At 30.0% G+C, this 17,193-nt stretch overlaps 3 protein-coding genes across 5 annotated transcripts in view; all 3 read left to right on the forward strand.

The window, feature by feature from the left end:
* LOC108767824 (aromatic-L-amino-acid decarboxylase) overlaps window positions 1-3,377 on the forward strand; it is a 7,623-nt gene extending 4,246 nt beyond the window's left edge. Inside the window, exons 4-10 of the mRNA XM_018517892.1 lie at window positions 637-653; window positions 939-1,068; window positions 1,252-1,512; window positions 1,777-1,894; window positions 2,276-2,366; window positions 2,520-2,720; window positions 3,017-3,377. Coding sequence (XP_018373394.1) covers window positions 637-653; window positions 939-1,068; window positions 1,252-1,512; window positions 1,777-1,894; window positions 2,276-2,366; window positions 2,520-2,720; window positions 3,017-3,322 — 1,124 coding nt within the window. The 3' untranslated portion in view covers window positions 3,323-3,377. The remainder of the gene's footprint in view (window positions 1-636; window positions 654-938; window positions 1,069-1,251; window positions 1,513-1,776; window positions 1,895-2,275; window positions 2,367-2,519; window positions 2,721-3,016) is intronic.
* A 4,394-nt stretch (window positions 3,378-7,771) lies between these two features.
* LOC108767853 (spermine oxidase) lies at window positions 7,772-11,383 on the forward strand. 3 transcript variants are annotated; one of them, XM_018517935.1, is made up of 7 exons: window positions 7,772-7,984; window positions 8,080-8,298; window positions 8,614-8,964; window positions 9,411-9,602; window positions 10,141-10,466; window positions 10,552-10,830; window positions 11,166-11,383. In XM_018517935.1, exons 2-7 carry the CDS (start codon window positions 8,171-8,173, stop codon window positions 11,354-11,356), a joined length of 1,467 nt encoding a protein of 488 aa, XP_018373437.1. In that variant the 5' UTR covers window positions 7,772-7,984; window positions 8,080-8,170; the 3' UTR covers window positions 11,357-11,383. The 3 variants fall into 3 exon arrangements, with proteins under 3 accessions (XP_018373437.1, XP_018373435.1, XP_018373436.1); XM_018517933.1 differs by having other exon boundaries at window positions 7,772-7,928; XM_018517934.1 differs by having other exon boundaries at window positions 7,772-7,928; window positions 11,184-11,383.
* Window positions 11,384-12,671: 1,288 nt separating this feature from the next.
* Window positions 12,672-14,434, forward strand: Fsn (F-box synaptic protein). The gene is made up of 4 exons (XM_018517943.1): window positions 12,672-13,043; window positions 13,444-13,717; window positions 13,870-13,960; window positions 14,127-14,434. The coding sequence occupies exons 1-4, from the start codon at window positions 12,739-12,741 to the stop codon at window positions 14,219-14,221; spliced, it is 765 nt and encodes a 254-aa protein (XP_018373445.1). The 5' UTR covers window positions 12,672-12,738; the 3' UTR covers window positions 14,222-14,434.
* Window positions 14,435-17,193: the final 2,759 nt, after the last annotated feature.

Consider the following 17,193-nt stretch of genomic DNA (forward strand, 5'->3'; position numbering starts at 1 on the left):
TCATTAGTACTAGCTAATAACTAAAAAGTGACTCATTGTGTCTGATACCGACTGGTCAACATATCAGGAACCGGTTCTTGAATTATTTGTAATAATGTTTGCGATACGGTACTTTGTAATTGTGGTGAGCGTCCCTATTTTCGGTTAGTTTTTCAATAAATTAGTTTCTATATTTTTTAATTTGACATTTTTAATATTTTCCTTCTTTTTCATTTTCTTTTCTTTCTTTTTATTTAATTGTGGCGTTTAAATTCTCGATGTAGGGGAGCTCACCATGACAGGATAACTTTTACTTTATATATATTGGTGTGTGTTTGCTCTGAGGAAGGCTAAAAAATGAGTCGAAACATGTAAGCGCGTTTTAGTGAATAAAGAAGTTTCATTCTTTATAAGTGTATTATTTGCGCGACGTCTTCTGCGTTCAATTCCTAGTCCCCTTACTCTTTCCAATTCTATAATTAATTACTTTCAACTATTCTATAAGAAAAAATTCTATTTATATCTATTTCTATAAGAAAATCTATTTATAAAAATCTATCTATCTTTAAATAAATATTCACAATATTTTAATAATAGATATAAAAAATGTTACTGTGAAACACAAGTTGCTTATAACCTTTTGAGAAATCAATAAAGTACCTATCTATCTATCAGTAAATTATATTTTAAATCATAATTTTAAATAAAATTTGTAACATTTTAACATTATATTTTTTATATGTAACCTTTACCAAAAAATTATTTTTTTTTATGTACACATATATTTTAATTAAATGTTTTCTATACACGTATTTTCTATTTAATCCTACTTTATATATCTTAATCTTATTAGCGTACTATTACTATACATAAATTAATACATGTTTCAATGTATTTAATATTGTATAGGTTAATATTTAAAAAATTTAATCATGTTTTAATTCGTCTATTAATTCCAGGGGTCTGCCAGTGAATCTTCATTCATATGTTTACTAGCTGCGAAAGAACGCACAGTGCGTCGAGTGAAACAACTTCATCCAGAACTGGATGAGGATCGCATCAAAGCCAAACTAGTCGCATATACTTCCAGTAAGTATTAATAAAAATAAAAGAATTTTGAGATACAAAAATGTATGTGTTACATAATATAATATTATAAGTCTAATATAAATTCGTGTATTATATTGATTTATGTCCTACAAGTGTACAGATTACGTTTCTACCAGTCCTATGTCGAATATTTGTATAAATATGTTTTTTTTACACATTTAGCTCAATCTAATTCTTCAGTGGAGAAGGCAGGAATTCTAGGATCAATGCTAATGAGGTTGCTACCAGTGGATGATAAGTGCTCTCTGCGCGGAGAAACTTTAAAGAAAGCAATGCAGGAAGATATGGAGAAAGGCCTTATACCGTGTTATGTCGTCGCTACTTTAGGAACTACCAGCACCTGTGCCTTCGACAATATGGACGAGATAGGACTAATATGCAAAGAATATGATATGTGGTTGCACATTGATGCAGCTTACGCGGGTAGGTAGTGATTTATCTCTTTCTTTATTAGCTATATTTTTCATTAACTTTATCTTTTTATCTTATATATTTGTCATAATGTATTACGTCAATCGTTAAAGTTAATATAAAGAAATATAAAGAAATAAAGAAATATTGGACTCGTGCTATTTAATTAATTACCAGCTAAGCCAATATTATTGGCTTTGCAATTTGTGTTATTCATATTTATATAATATAATAACAAAATTTATTTTAATAATTTAATTAATAATATTAATTCAGGTGCAGCATTTATTTGTCCGGAATTTCGATATTTGATGAGCGGCATTCAGTACGTGGATTCTTTTAATGTAAACGTGCACAAATGGATGCTTGTAAATTTTGATGCTTCGGTAATGTGGTATGTATATCAATAATATTACTAACAATAAGTAAAACTAATTTAATCGAATTATTTAAGTAAATTTGTCCTAATGTGTCTTTTTTCTTACCATATTTCTCATATAATAAATAAATACTAATTTTTTTTTAACTTTTAAATCTCTTTTGTATACTCTTTAATAGAAAAATTTACATAATAAATATAAAATTTAGATAATTTATAAAATATTCAATTTAAATTATTATATAAGAATTTAGGAAAATAAAATTTAAAACAAGCTGTCGTATTAAATAAAAATAAGTTTACTTACGTAAAACAAAAATTTATGAATAGAAATTACGGTAATGTTTTATAGAATAAGTTTATATTTATATAAACTGTATTTGTTTTTACTTTTAGGGTAAAAGATTCGAGACGCCTTGAAGAAACATTCAGTGTTAACAGAATATATCTTTCACACGATAAAGAAGGATTGTTACCGGATTACAGAGTAAGACTTTATACATTTTTTTACTAACATAATATTCTTGTCTTAATAGACTTTCTAATAAATCAAAAATGTAATTAAAAATATTAAAGTATCATTAGATATATGTAACTGAAAAAAAATGTTTTTAATTTTTCTTAAATTTTTCATATACAGCATTGGCAGGTACCGTTGGGCCGACGTTTTCGTTCTTTAAAATTGTGGTTTGTCATGCGCATTTATGGAGTACAAGGTCTTCAGGAATATATTAGAAATAACATAAAACTAGCGCATTGTTTCGAAACATATATCAGGTCGGATGATAGATTTGAAATAACCACTGAAGTCATTTTGGGTCTTGTCTGCTTTCGTATCAAGGTATACATGTTTTTTTTCTGCAAGTTCTTTTCCAAGTTTACAAATGAAAAATTATATAGCTTCAATAACAGATAATTTCTTTTTATTTTTTATACTTATAAATTTCTATCTTAATTAAACAAATTTATTTCTATTTAACTCGAATAATTAATTTATCATGTGTGTATGTTTAATTTATCGTTTAAATTTGTATGTAATATTATAATCTCTTTTTGATTATAGTGTTACACTTTAATCATAAACTAATGACGTTATTTCGAATATTTTTATACTTCCAAAATTATTTCTCTTTTCAGGGTGACAACAGTTTAACAAAGGAACTCTTAGATCGTCTGCAGGCTAAGAAAAAAGTTTTTCTCGTCGCCGGCACGTATCATGATAAACTTATTGCTAGATTTGTTATTTGCAGCCGATTATGTCGGGAAGAAGACATTGCTATCTCATGGAATGAAATACGCAGTATAACGACAGAAATTTTGCAAACAAAACCGATTCTTAATAAAGAATCGATTAAAAATGGCATAAAATCGACGGACGATATTGCGACAAGAATAGAAAGTTTAAACTTAGAGTCAAAGAAAAATATGCAGAAAATATCGTAACTGATCTTTCCTCCGTAAAATTTCGTGATTGATTAATTATATTATGTATTATTTTTTATAGCTTCATAAATTCTTAAGCGGGGAGCACAGACTCTTACATAACGCATAACACATGAGGCATAAGAAATTGAACCAATCAGTGTTCTTTATTTCATGGAAAGAAAGGAAATGAAGAATTTCGATTGGTACATTTTCTTATGCATTACATGTTATGCATTATGCAAGAGTCTGTGCTCCCCGCTTTAATTGTAAATTAAGAATTTTTATGTCTTAATTATATGCAGAATCTATATCAATTACGTAACATCTTAATAGCGTATAATATCTAAAGATTGATTATTATTTTTTAATATTTCTATTGGCGGTTCTTCAATATATATTTTACATTTTAGCATTTTATTACTTATTTTATTATATACTTGTATAATTGCCATGATAAAAAGTGCACCTATATATCCAATGCAGGTATTTGCAGAATGTGAAACTGCAGAGGAAATCAGTTTTTGGATGCTGTCCACTTACGCCCGTTTCTACCAATGCAGTTTAGTTTTATAATCTGGGTTCAACTAACTTCTTTACCTTTTTTTAGTTAGCAAAGAATTAAAAAAAGATGAAGAGTAAGTTAGATCGAGATTATAAAGTTAATCTACATTAGTAGAAACGGGCATTAGTTTTACAAATTTTTCAAAGCATTTGATTGACGAACAGAAGAAAGAATGTTACTAATTAACCAATCAAAGAATGCTTCAAAGCATTTGTAGCTTCAAGTGGTGCCTTTGTTGCTATTATCAATCTTTCGTAAAATTAGAGTTTTAATGTCAGGTTTTAAAAATCATGATAGCGTTTTAAAAATCAGATGCATCGTGTATGAAAGAATTTTGCGCTGTTATTTTTTGCTTGTAAATTCATGTCTCAGGTGACAGCTACAAAAAAAAATACGTGTACTATATGCACTTTGAAATACGATCATCATCGTATTTACGTCACCATAGAAATGCGCGCGCTGGCCGGCTACGTCAAATTATAAGATCATATAATCGCCAATATTTTCGAAAATAATTTTGTAAAAAATTGCATCAAAACGATTTTGATCTCGTTTAAAAACTAAAAATCTAGTGTATCTATAAATAAGAATATAAGACAACAAGTTTCTATAACTAGACTGCTTACTTCACTGCCATATTAAGCAGTATTCCGATAGAGGCGCTTATTTCTTGAGTACCTATTTATGCATGCACACACCACAGTATGCATATGCATAGATGTTGACAAACAAGGACAGCTTGAAAACATATTTATCTCTTACTATCATACACAAAATAATCAAAGTGAGCAGCTAGTTATAGAAATCTGTGTAAGATTCGCTTAACTCGGACGATTAGTTGGCAAAATATCGTCGATTTATTATAAAAATGAAATTAATTTTGCTTCTTGAAGTCTTGATTAAAATATTTTCTAGATCATTATTTAATTATTGATAGGCATCTTTGTATAGAAATCATCGTTTCTTTAGATTATAATATTTCAAGTGGAAAAATCGTAATTTAAAATTGCATTAAGAATGCTCTCGCGTTTATAATAATATCAAATAAAACTTTATTATCTTTTATTAAGAAATAATTAATATTAATATTATTTATTTGATGCTTTTATAGCAAAATAAAACTTTAACTATTTATGATAAATTAAGTTAAATAGTTTTTGTTCAACAAACATATATATTAATTGTGTCTAAAAATATAACAAAACTGCGAAAAAGGGTTTAATTATAGTTTCCCCTTCTATCAAAGCTTGATGAGTAATTATTTTATGTAACATCAACAGAATCTCTCATCAATAAATATATACATATATAAAGTATTTACCATATTGTTTTCTGACATTGCCCAATACTTCTATAATCTCCTCTTCCTCACTTAATCATCTGTTAGCGTTTCTTTATGACATTCATATAATTTCCATCAGTGAAGATTCTCAAATTGTGACATCAGAACAAGGAAACACACAGGTAAAATTCCTGCAAATTATATTTAAATTAGAAACATATATATTTTACTAAATATCGTTGTAGTTATTATGTATATTTTATCTAAATTAGATTTTACAATTTTCTTTATAAATAGTAATATCTTTAGATTTTCTTTATAAAAAGTAATATCTTTAGATTTTAAAGTCCTCTTTTCTTCAGTTCTAAAGTGCAATAAGTGTAGTAAGTCTTAAACCTTGACCAATCATAGTCGAATATTCTTCTCGCAATCGATTGTGATTAATAAATTTCTTAAGATTTAAGGCTTATTGCATTTATTGTGTTTCGGAATTTACACATTATACTGTAAAATGGGATTCAGCTTAAAATCGGGATAATTTTGACACAAATTTTGATAAAGCTTAAACAACACACATGTCAAAATCTAGACATAAGAAGTCTTAAAACCGTCTTAGGTCCGATTTCACAATATATGGTTACCTAAAGATTAAAGATAACCAAGAAATTCATGAATGAATTTCATTGATGAATCTGTTGGTAACCTTTAATCTTTAGGTAACTGTATATTGTGAAAATGGGCCTTAAAGACGTTCTGATTTCGAATATGCGTGCTACCTAGACATTTTTCAAAATTTGAACAAAAGATGTCTCGACTAAACTAAAGTTATCTCATTTTACGGTACATTCTTTCACATTTTTTTTACTATTTACATTATTTTGTATATATAATTTATTTTACATTATGTAATTAAATGTGTAACACATTACCGTAAGAAATACATTATAAAATTAAATATATAACATAATATACAATAAGAATACATGCAAAATTTATTTATGATGTAGAATTACACACAAAACGTTCGTATATGCGTATATAACACAATTTTGTCACGATGCAATGTGAAACATGTGAATATAATTATCGACAAATGACTATTACGTAACGATTCTAATTATTAAGCGCAGCAATTGCAAAGTTTAGTCTGCTTAGTGCTGCTTGTTTAATTTACACGAGCAACCACAACTAAAAAGATTGTTAATAAATATCCCACACTGCAAATGTATCAAAAATATATCTTAGAGATATCTTAAAGATATATTTGGGATATGAGATATCTTTAGGACATCTGTCTGATGTATTTCGGAAATTTTTGCCGTGTGAGATGTTATACATATCTTTCAATTTAAAAAAATATCAATTATTGACATATTTTCTCATCCTTGTTGAATATATTTAATGACGAAAAGGATAAAATGATACTTGCGAGCGTTGCGAACGTTAAGTGAAACGCACTCTCATTTTGAATATTACCGTTATTATACTAAAATATAAGATATAATTTAAAAGTATCTGATACGTGTATCTGAAGACTGCACTTTTCAATTATCTGTACCTAGATACATTTTAAAAGTATCTTACCCATCACTGCATATAAGTTTCCTTACCAATTAATGAATCGCGATGCCGGATATATCCGGAACCGATCCGTTCAGTGTCCGTTGCGTCATGCAAATGAACACGAATGCGTCAAGATGGCGGAAGGTACGGCTTCGTTTTCGGCGCGACCAACTTCACGCACCAAAAAACTTGAACGCTACCCGCCTATTCTTAAGTCCGATCTACACGCAGATCGCGAGTCGCAGATCGCGAGCTTGTCAGCCAATCCGATGCGTTAATTTTAAAAGTGATATGCTTCGAGATTTTTACATTCCTTGTCTTATAGATCGGTTTTAACACCGAGTTTATGCATTCTCCGCGTAATAAATACTCGCACTTTTCATGATAGTTACTTTTGCATTAACAGAATGTATATTAATCTTCTAACTATATTAGATATCTACGAAACATGATCGTCGCTTTATCGGTTATTCGCACGATATACTTTCAATCGAATGAACTTTAGGAAATATGCATTCTAACAATTATCAATGTGCAAATATTAAATCTATACATATATTATATAATAACTAGACGTTATATAAGAAATAAATGCGAAGCTATAATATAGGTCATTTAATTTTTCAATTTTGTTTATATCTTATAGGTCCTCAATTTAATATTAACTTATTTTCACAAATTATAAATTTTTAAACGAAAACTAAAATTCTATATTTTCTCATTTCTGCTTTTATCGCTTTGAATGTTAATTACCTAAAGTTTTTTTGGAAACGCAACAAGAACTCTTTATGAAACAACGAGAATGTTTGCAAATTGATTACCTATATTCAATTATATTATTATATCCGAATTTTTTTTATTAAAGTAGGAAAGCTGTGAATTGATTATTTGCTAATTATTATTAATATTGTAAGCTTACTAAATTATCAATTCTTTTACCAATTTAAATTACAATTAAAACTATCACAAGTAATGCATCGCTCGATAAATGCGAAAGAACAAAACAACAGTAGAAAGTCGCAAATGGTCGAAGTTATTTGTTTGTAAATGACATGTCTTTCTCATAGCAACCCGTGTCTAAATTATATACGTTTAAATTTCCGAGCAATTAATAACCTCCTTTTTTTATAAATTAATTGGTTTTAATACCATACAATCAATGAAATGCTCTTCAAATCTAGGGTACCATCTAGGAAGCTATTGCGATTTTTCACAAGGTATGCAGGAATTAATCAATCGTCAAATGAGATTACACAGTTCTTTTACTAAAATGGTACTTTTTCATATTATTGATGCATTTGTTAATGAAATTGGATTTCATTATTTGCAATCAAAAGTAATCGAATAAAATGATCTTCTGCGTTGCAGATTATTCTCGGATAAAGGTGGAGGAAGTAAAAAAGATATATCAGAATGTACAAAGTCGACAAACTTTGAATCGTATCAGCTGGATCCTTGTATGATAGATCCGAGCAAACCACAACCAACTGTCGTGATCATAGGAGCTGGCATGGCTGGATTATCGGCAGCACATCGATTGGTTCAGTGTGGTCTCCATAATTTTACAGTTCTAGAAGCCACAGATAGGTATCTTGAACAAATTCAAAATTAACATTAAAATTAAAAAATTAATTTTAATAAACCCCTTACTGTATAAGTACAACACACTGGTGTATGGCATATCCTAACATTAACTAAATTAAACTAAAGTGATAGGACATTTTATTATCTTAATGACTCTTACAATATCTCGAAATAACATATTATAGCTACAAGTTTAGCTGTGTTATTTTAATGTTATTTTAATACATTTTGTCATTTTATTAGTCCTGATCCATAAAAATAGATCGTTGTTTTTAATTTTGCTTTTATATAAACTAATTAATGCATTTCTAATTCCAGACCAGGTGGACGGATCCACTCTTGCTGGTTGGGCGACGTGGTGACAGAAATGGGTGCCACGTGGATCGAGGGTGGTAGCGTGGCAAACCCAGTGTTCACTCTAGCGGCACAGGAAGGTCTACTGAAGACACCGCTCTTTAGGCCAGATCCGAGTCGTGGACTTTTCTGTACCAGCGATGGTAGAGCCATTGATTTCCCAGTCAGCATCGCGGCGTATCATACCTTCCGGCAAATCGAGCAACAGGCGGCGGCTCTCTTTTCTCTTGGCTGCGGTCGTGCTCACGGTACGTTGCTGAATTTTATGGGCATCAGAATTCAACAGGAGCTCCACAATTTCCCGGAGGAGCAACGGTACAGTTGCCCAGGTCAACTTCAAAGCCATATTGGGAGCGATATAAAGGGTTTGCTTGGGTGACCATCAGATGAGTGGGAATTTCTCATTGATTAGAAATATATGATTTTTTATTTGTTTTTTAGGATATGATATTTAGAAAATATTATGTAAATATAATTTGCAGATTTAAACACTCGAACAAAAAGATACGACTATACGTACAAATAATTATTTATTTATGAACGGTAAAAAGTCAAATATATATATTTAAAAAACGCAAATGTAATGCATATTTATATATAAATAATTAAAGGGGAGAATATTTTATTTAACTGGACGCTGCTTTTTAAATTCAATTTGGTTCACAAAAGTAAAACCATTACATCGCTGCAACTAATTACGACTCAATTACGTTCATCACCTATAATCAGAAATAATAATATGAATGATTCTTGATTTCCAGATATGATGCCGCTAGGGTGATGTACGGCATGACAAATTGCATGAAATGTCGATGCGGAGATGACCTTTCGCTTGTCTCAGCTGATCAATTCGGCAGCTACATCGAGATCCCTGGTGGAAATATCAGAGTACCCTTGGGATATGTTGGGGTGCTGGCCCCTTTGCTTCGAGATCTACCTAATTCTTGCGTCAGGTTCGTACAAAAACGTGTCTAATCTTCTACTTCATCGATCATTATTTCATAAAGAAATCAAATTAAACTACAATATTAATTTCCATATTACTCTATGCAGGATACCTTATAAACTGGCTAAATATATATAAAAATGCTTTATACACATTATTTAACGTAAATTATTGTTTCACAATTTAAAAAAGTTTTTACATTTATCAATTTATTTTTAATAAAAACCACTCTAAGGGAGGATTAAGAAAGAATTTCACGAAAGTTACTAACTTTGAATTTTATGAATACAGACTATGTCATAAATTTGACGATTATACAAAATATAAATTAAAAGATAAATTTATAAGGCTGTAATTTTACAGAAAAATTTTTTAAGGCCCGATCTAAACGAATGACTGCGTAAAAATTAAAAAAAACTTTTTTTTCTCTGTTTAATCAAGTAGTTTTAAGTTTTAACTGTTTGTTACTTTAATTGTTTGTAAAATACTATTTAAAAATGATCATTTAATTTCGGTATTTTTCTCATTTATCTTCCTAATTTAAGGTATTGTAAACCAGTTAATTGTATTCGGTGGGGTGCAGTAAGTGACGCGTGTCCACGAGCTATCGTGAAGTGTAATGACGGCGAAGAGATCCCTGCTGATTATGTGATCGTAACCGTTTCACTTGGTGTCCTAAAAAATCAGCACACGAAATTGTTCTTACCAGGATTACCTGCTGAAAAAGTCGAGGCAATCAGAAGGCTCGGGTATGGACACGTTAACAAAATCTTCCTGGAATACGCGAGACCATTCTGGGTTTGGCGAGAGGGTGCCATCAAGTTGGCTTGGTCCGCTGAAGAACTAGCAGATAGATGCGATTGGGTGAAAGGTTGTTATTTATAATATTACGATGTAAAATATATAACTACTGCGATGTAAAAAAAAATCAAGTCAACGAAAGTGCTTACATTTAGGTATGGCAAATGTGGAGGAATTGCCCAATTCTCAACATGTGTTGTGCGCTTGGGTATGTGGACGCGAAGCGATGGACATGGAACTGTGTCCTGACGAAGAGGTGGTAGAGTCGATAACGACGGTTTTACGTCGGTTTACCGGCGACCCGACGTTACCTTACCCGGCCAACATTCTCAGGAGCAAGTGGTGCATGGACCAATACTTTGTTGGAGCCTACAGTTACATGGCGATGGACAGCACCATTGGTCACCAATGTGATCTGGCTAGTCCATTACCAGGTATTTTCAACTTTCGTTCGCGAATATTCAAGTAGTAAGGTGACGTTTTAATAACATTTATTGTTAGAGATATCATTAAGACAATTAAGACGTCATTTGATGCTACTTTTGCTATTTGAGTATTTAACTGGATATATAACTTAAATATCTTTCTGGAGCTCTTCCCTCTGAATTTTGAATATTTAGAGATGCTACACATTGATGGCTATAAATGTATATAGCCCTCAATTTAATATAAAAATAAAAACGTCAGATAACTATTTACAGTTACAGCTCGATCATATCAGACATTATTACAATTCCGTTAGTGACAGCTTCAGTATTTTTTTAACTAGGTATGTCATGGTTTCTAGACTCTTACGAAGCGATACCTCCCATACTTTTATTCGCGGGCGAAGCTACTGTACCTGGGCATTACAGTACAGTGCATGGTGCAAGGCTTAGCGGTATTCGTGAGGCGGAAAGAATAATTCAGTTAACAAAACGATACCATGGTCCCCCTAAAAAAGTGCTCGTTAAATCGTGATCGCGGAAATGATCCGCTATCCGGAAATACGTATGAAGAAAGTGATTGTGTGCGATTTCTGTTATGTAACATATACATATATTGCAACGATATCGAATATATATTATTGTAATATATACATATATTGTATATTTTATAAATTTTGTACAATTTTTCGTATAGATAATAAACTGTCTTTGACCATATAAACGGCCTTATTCGCGAAGAGGAAAGATATATAAAATAATAAATAGAATAATAAATATTAAAACAATAAATCAATCAAATTGGGCTCTCTTGAAATAATTAATTAAAATACACAAGAATATAAATAACGGGCAATTAAGAGCCTAAAAAAACGCAGTAATTCGTGCGGTACTTATATAAATATATAATTCAAAAATGTCTGTTGTATTTTAAAATGTCTTGTGTATTTTAGTTAGTAAATATTAATTTAATACTGCAATAATATTATACTTCCACTAAATATGTTTAAATATTTTTTAACCAGAAATTGAAATTACTGCTAAAAATAAACTTTAAGAATAATTCTAATTAACTCGATCTTTATGCATGTCGTCTCAAAATATGTGTTTCTTTTTGCGCAATCACTTTGTGGCACGCAATGTATAATAATGCGATCGATCGAAAAGTATAATTACATATATAATTTCAATCCTCCGCTAGTCAAGTTGGACCTTGAAGGCACAGTTGATATTTTGATTGTAAATTCTGGTAGATAAATTTAAATCTATAAAATTAAAATACATAAAATACAATTGGAATTATATATTATAGAGTAAAATATTTGCAGATATATGCAAGAATTTTCTCAAATTTTTTTATCTTCTGCTAAAAAAATTGATTTTGCAACAATAACTGTAACTCACAATCTTTGTGGCAAGCAATTAACAGATAATACTACGCGATCGATTAAAAAGTATAAATTATTATATTTTAATAATCAAAGTTTAGAATAATATAAAAATCTTCATTAAAACTAAAAAATCTAATTTACTGACGGAAGACGCAAAATTTCACATGGTTCATGTGGAAGATTTTATTTATATTGAATATTAATTGTATTAATTATATCTTGCACGATAATATAAGAACACTATTATCTGATAAGTAAATCCAGTGTTATTCTTCTAGTTCATGTAGACTTTTAATTAACTGGAGCTCCATCGAAGTTGTCCTGAATTCGTCCTGAAATGCATGAATGTGTGAAACCGGGAATGTGGGATACTCGATAATATCTCGGATACATTCCCTAGAATCGGGCTGCGCCGATGAACGTCAATGCCCGTACCCGTCTAACATGCGCGTAGTTTGTGACGTACGGACAGTGTTTCTGTGCCGCATATGTTTACGCTCGTTCCTCCCAAGACAGACCCGGCAAAATGGACGATATAGCATTGCGGGCGTCTGATCATGTTTTAGAGGTGATATTCTCGTATCTGGACCTGCACACGCTGAGAAACTGCTCACTGGTGTGCAAACGATGGTACCGGTTTCTCAACGACGAGAACAATGACGTGTGGCGGATGCACTGCATAAGAAAGCTTGCTCAGGAGGCCCTTAGCTCCGACTTGTTGTCGTCTGTGCCTACATACAAGTCGAAACTGCGTGCGTTCTATCATGCGTGGAATCCGAACGATTGCTCGCGGAACATTTACATAAAACCCAACGGATTCACCTTGCACAGGTTGGTGTGCGACGACGTTGTTCCTCCCATGCGTCACGCTCGTCGAAAACGAAGACTCCGTTTGTACTTTTAGCACAGATATATTTCGAGAGCAATCTTGACTGGTTATAAATGTTGCTTTCTGTTATAAAACCAGCTGTCAATGATGTAGCAGACAAGGCTACAGAGAAAGAGATCCACGACCTTTTTTGTAGGACAATATAGTTGGAGGATGTTTTTTTTTTAGATCCTTGAAAGAGCTACAGTTGAACTAACTTGTAATTGATCTCTAGGAGAATGTACATAAACAATAGAATTTCTTAAGCGATTAATGAAGATTATAATGATATAGTAGAAGCATGAAGTAATCTGACAAATACAATATCCAAAATGTCTCGCATCAGTTACCATATCATTGCAGAAATCCAGTAGCCCAGAGTACAGATGCGTGTAGAGGCAAGATAGGCTTTCGACATGGGCGTCACGCCTGGGAAGTAATCTGGGAAGGACCATTAGGAACAGTAGCAGTAATAGGAATAGCCACTAAAGAAGCACCTTTGTTGTGTCATGGATACGTAGCGTTGCTTGGCTCCGATGAACATTCCTGGGGTTGGAACCTTGTCGACAACCATTTGCTACATAATGGAGATCCACAAGGAAATTATCCTTTACTCAACAATGCTCCAAAATATCAGGTATTAAATTTGTCATGAATTGTATTTGATTGTAACCGAATCACTTTGTTTTGTGTGTGTGTATATATATTTTTTCTTTTTATATTTATTCATAGATATTTGTCGTGACTCGTTTAAAAATATTTCTAACATTTGATAATTTCCATTTATAGGTTGGGGAAAGGATTAGAGTAATTTTGGATTGTGATGATAATACCTTATCTTTCGAAAAGAATTACGAATTTCTGGGTGTAGCTTTTAGAGGTATGACATTTTATCTATATTTCTTTATATTTTTATGTTATTACTACCTACTATCATTATTAGTATCTAAAGTTTGAAAAAATTATATATCGTTTTCTTTTTTTGTTTTTCAAATCCTTGAAATACTAAAACAAGAATGTATTTTACAAATCACTTTGATAAACAGGGTTACCAGATAAAAGATTATATCCATCTGTATCTGCGGTTTATGGAAATACAGAAGTATCCATGGTATACTTAGGACCACCATTGGATGGCTAACACATTACATTAAAAAAGAAAACATATCCTCAAAAAGCTCGTTTGAGGCTGTACAATGCATTTTTAATGCCAAGTTCTCTGCAGTATACTAACATTATCTACGTTTAAGTAGAGAAAGCACACGATAACAAACTGTACAATATTTACAGAGAATGTGTGCCTGTAGATTACTTGGTCAATATTGTAAATAATAGACATTTTATTTTACTTAACGGCGAAATTTACAATGCATTTAGTTTGAACAATTAAATCAATCGCTTGATTGATATAATTGCACGTGTTATACATGGAAGTTTTAAGTGATACTAGCTCTCAAATAATTATGTATGTGTATAATATAAAATTCATTTTATTGATTTTTACTAACATTTTTTGTTAGATATTATCATACAAAATTATGAGAATCTACACACACATACGTATGTACATATGTTACAGATTATAAATTTGTCACATATTTAATGCTTCCATGTAATACTATTTTTATTTCTATTGTTTAATTTTATTTAATTGTATAAAGATAAAATATGTGTGTAATATATTTATTTGTGTTTTATATATTTATTTATAATTTTATTTTCAAAAACGATTTTTTTCAAAAAGAATTCCATTTTAATATCTTTAAATAATTGTATAATATTTAAGTATTTTTCGATTTGTTTGCGTTTGTTCCTTTGTATTGTATGCAATAATCTCAGGACACTCGTTACAATGTTATTTTTTATTGCTAGAATTAGTGAACTCGTTACATTCTTCCTGAGGTGCGTTCAGATTCCCACTCGAGTGCTTTCCAGGTATCATGTTATCTATTGTTTAACATTCGATGAGCAACAAAGATAAAATGGCACCTCGGGTGAGAATCTAAATGCCCTGAATGCTCATATTTTTAATATACATAATTTATTAACTTATGTCGTAAATAATACAGCCAAAGGAAAAATAATAAGGAAATCTTCTGTTTTTTATAAATCTTAATGTATACGATTTGCTTGTTTCTTGTGATTTAGTGTAATTATATTATATGTAGAAATTAAGAATGCGATAAATTATATTTTATTCATATTATAATCAAACAAAAAATGATTTTTAAAAACGATTCTTGACGTAATAGTATACAGGGTGTCTCACTTCAAGTGTTCATTGAGTATAGCTACATTATTTTTTGTACAAGATTAAATCACGAAAATAATTATATAGTACAATAAAATCAAATAGTCAATGTCTTTTTCGAGGCCTCATTCAATAGGCATGAAAACCATTCGTCCTAAATAAATAACTAAATTTTACATTTTTTGTTTCTAAAATAATAAATAGGAATTCATACATATTCAACACATAATTTCTTTGGGAAAGAAATGCGAAAGAGAAAAGAGAAAATATTCAACAAAGCATTGCCTAATGCAATGTATTTTTCCTCATATTTTTAAACATTTTACATCAAAGTGATTTGATTTAGATTCTAAGTCGCCATAGATTCTACATTGCTATATACTGAAACCTAATATCGTTTTAATATCTTGTGTATATGTTGTATAAATTTTTATGTCACTATTGTGGATGAATGAATAGCACAAAAGAGACATTTACTGCATAAAATTTTAAAAGCTGTTCTTTTCATTTATCGTCTAGTAAATTTTTATGTTGACGACATATACATGTATTTATATATATAAATATATATATATAAATATGAAAGATTGTATATTACAATCTATATTTATAAATAATGCTGTTTTTAATATAAAATTGAATACTGATGATTAGAGTGAACTAGGTGTGATCACTAAGATGATTATTTATAATGTACATATTTATTATATTTGCGTTTGCTGTATGTAGTGTTCGTGAATTAGTTTTTCTAAACTTTTGTACAGAATCGTGTACATAGTGATTATAAATATTTGGGAAATAAACTTTATTTCGTATGTACCTATTGGTTCTATTCATCTAGTTTATCAGCCTTTACTTATATTTCATAAGCATTTCATTGCATTTTAATGCCGATTTAATGTACTGTTATGGATTACATAAATCTTGTTATATAAATAAAAAAATACAGCTAGACTTAGAATTCTTTATTCACTTTACCCAAAACCTTACAATATTTTCACAACTCGAATGCTAGTGACAGTGTAACAATGTTACACGTATGTGTATCTATCTCAGATATCTTAGTACCTGAATATTAACTCGTAGACTTGAGAGATTATTATATGATATACTAAATGAAAGGCCTTTTTTATACGTACTGATACTAAATGTTGAAAAATTTTCCTCTCTTTTCAATTATTTTTAAATGAAGAGAAAGACTTTTGAATACAGAGTTTACAAATTTCCAAAGTGTGAATGTGTTGTTTAATCTTATCTTATTAAATAGCAATTGTGTTTAGTGAAAGTAATACTGTACAGTGCAAAGAAACATAATTACAACAGTACTAATATTCTCACTGTGCAAATTTGTATACAATCAGTTAGAACCAATGTTGGATATTTACGTGTGTAATATAAATTGTTAATGTGTAATCTAAATCAAATGATGAAAAGCAGTTTCACATTATTCGTTTATCTAGATTATACATATATTGTCCCATCAGTATCCTTTTATTTATTATAAAATTATTTACTTTTATTCTTTAATATAACTATATAAATTTGAGATCATATTAAGGTTGCATAAGTCTGACGTTATTTAAATGCTTATCAAGCATACAGTACAGTATTAAATATAAAATTATTTTAATGTAATTTAAAAAATGAGATTAACTGAAAAATTATTTTAATTTTCTTTCTTCTATTTGTACCTCTAAAAATGAATTCATTCTTTTATTTTTATCCTTTATAACGTGAGAATTTTTTTTTATAAATGTCGATTTGAACAATCGTTCAAAGGACAATGCTGAGATACTATGTGTATAAATGTTTTGTATATTTTAATTTATGTATTTTATATATATATATATATATAGACCGTG

The sequence above is a fragment of the Trachymyrmex cornetzi genome, unplaced genomic scaffold (assembly GCF_001594075.2).
Source record: "Trachymyrmex cornetzi isolate Tcor2-1 unplaced genomic scaffold, Tcor1.1 scaffold73, whole genome shotgun sequence".
NCBI lineage: Eukaryota > Metazoa > Arthropoda > Insecta > Hymenoptera > Formicidae > Trachymyrmex > Trachymyrmex cornetzi.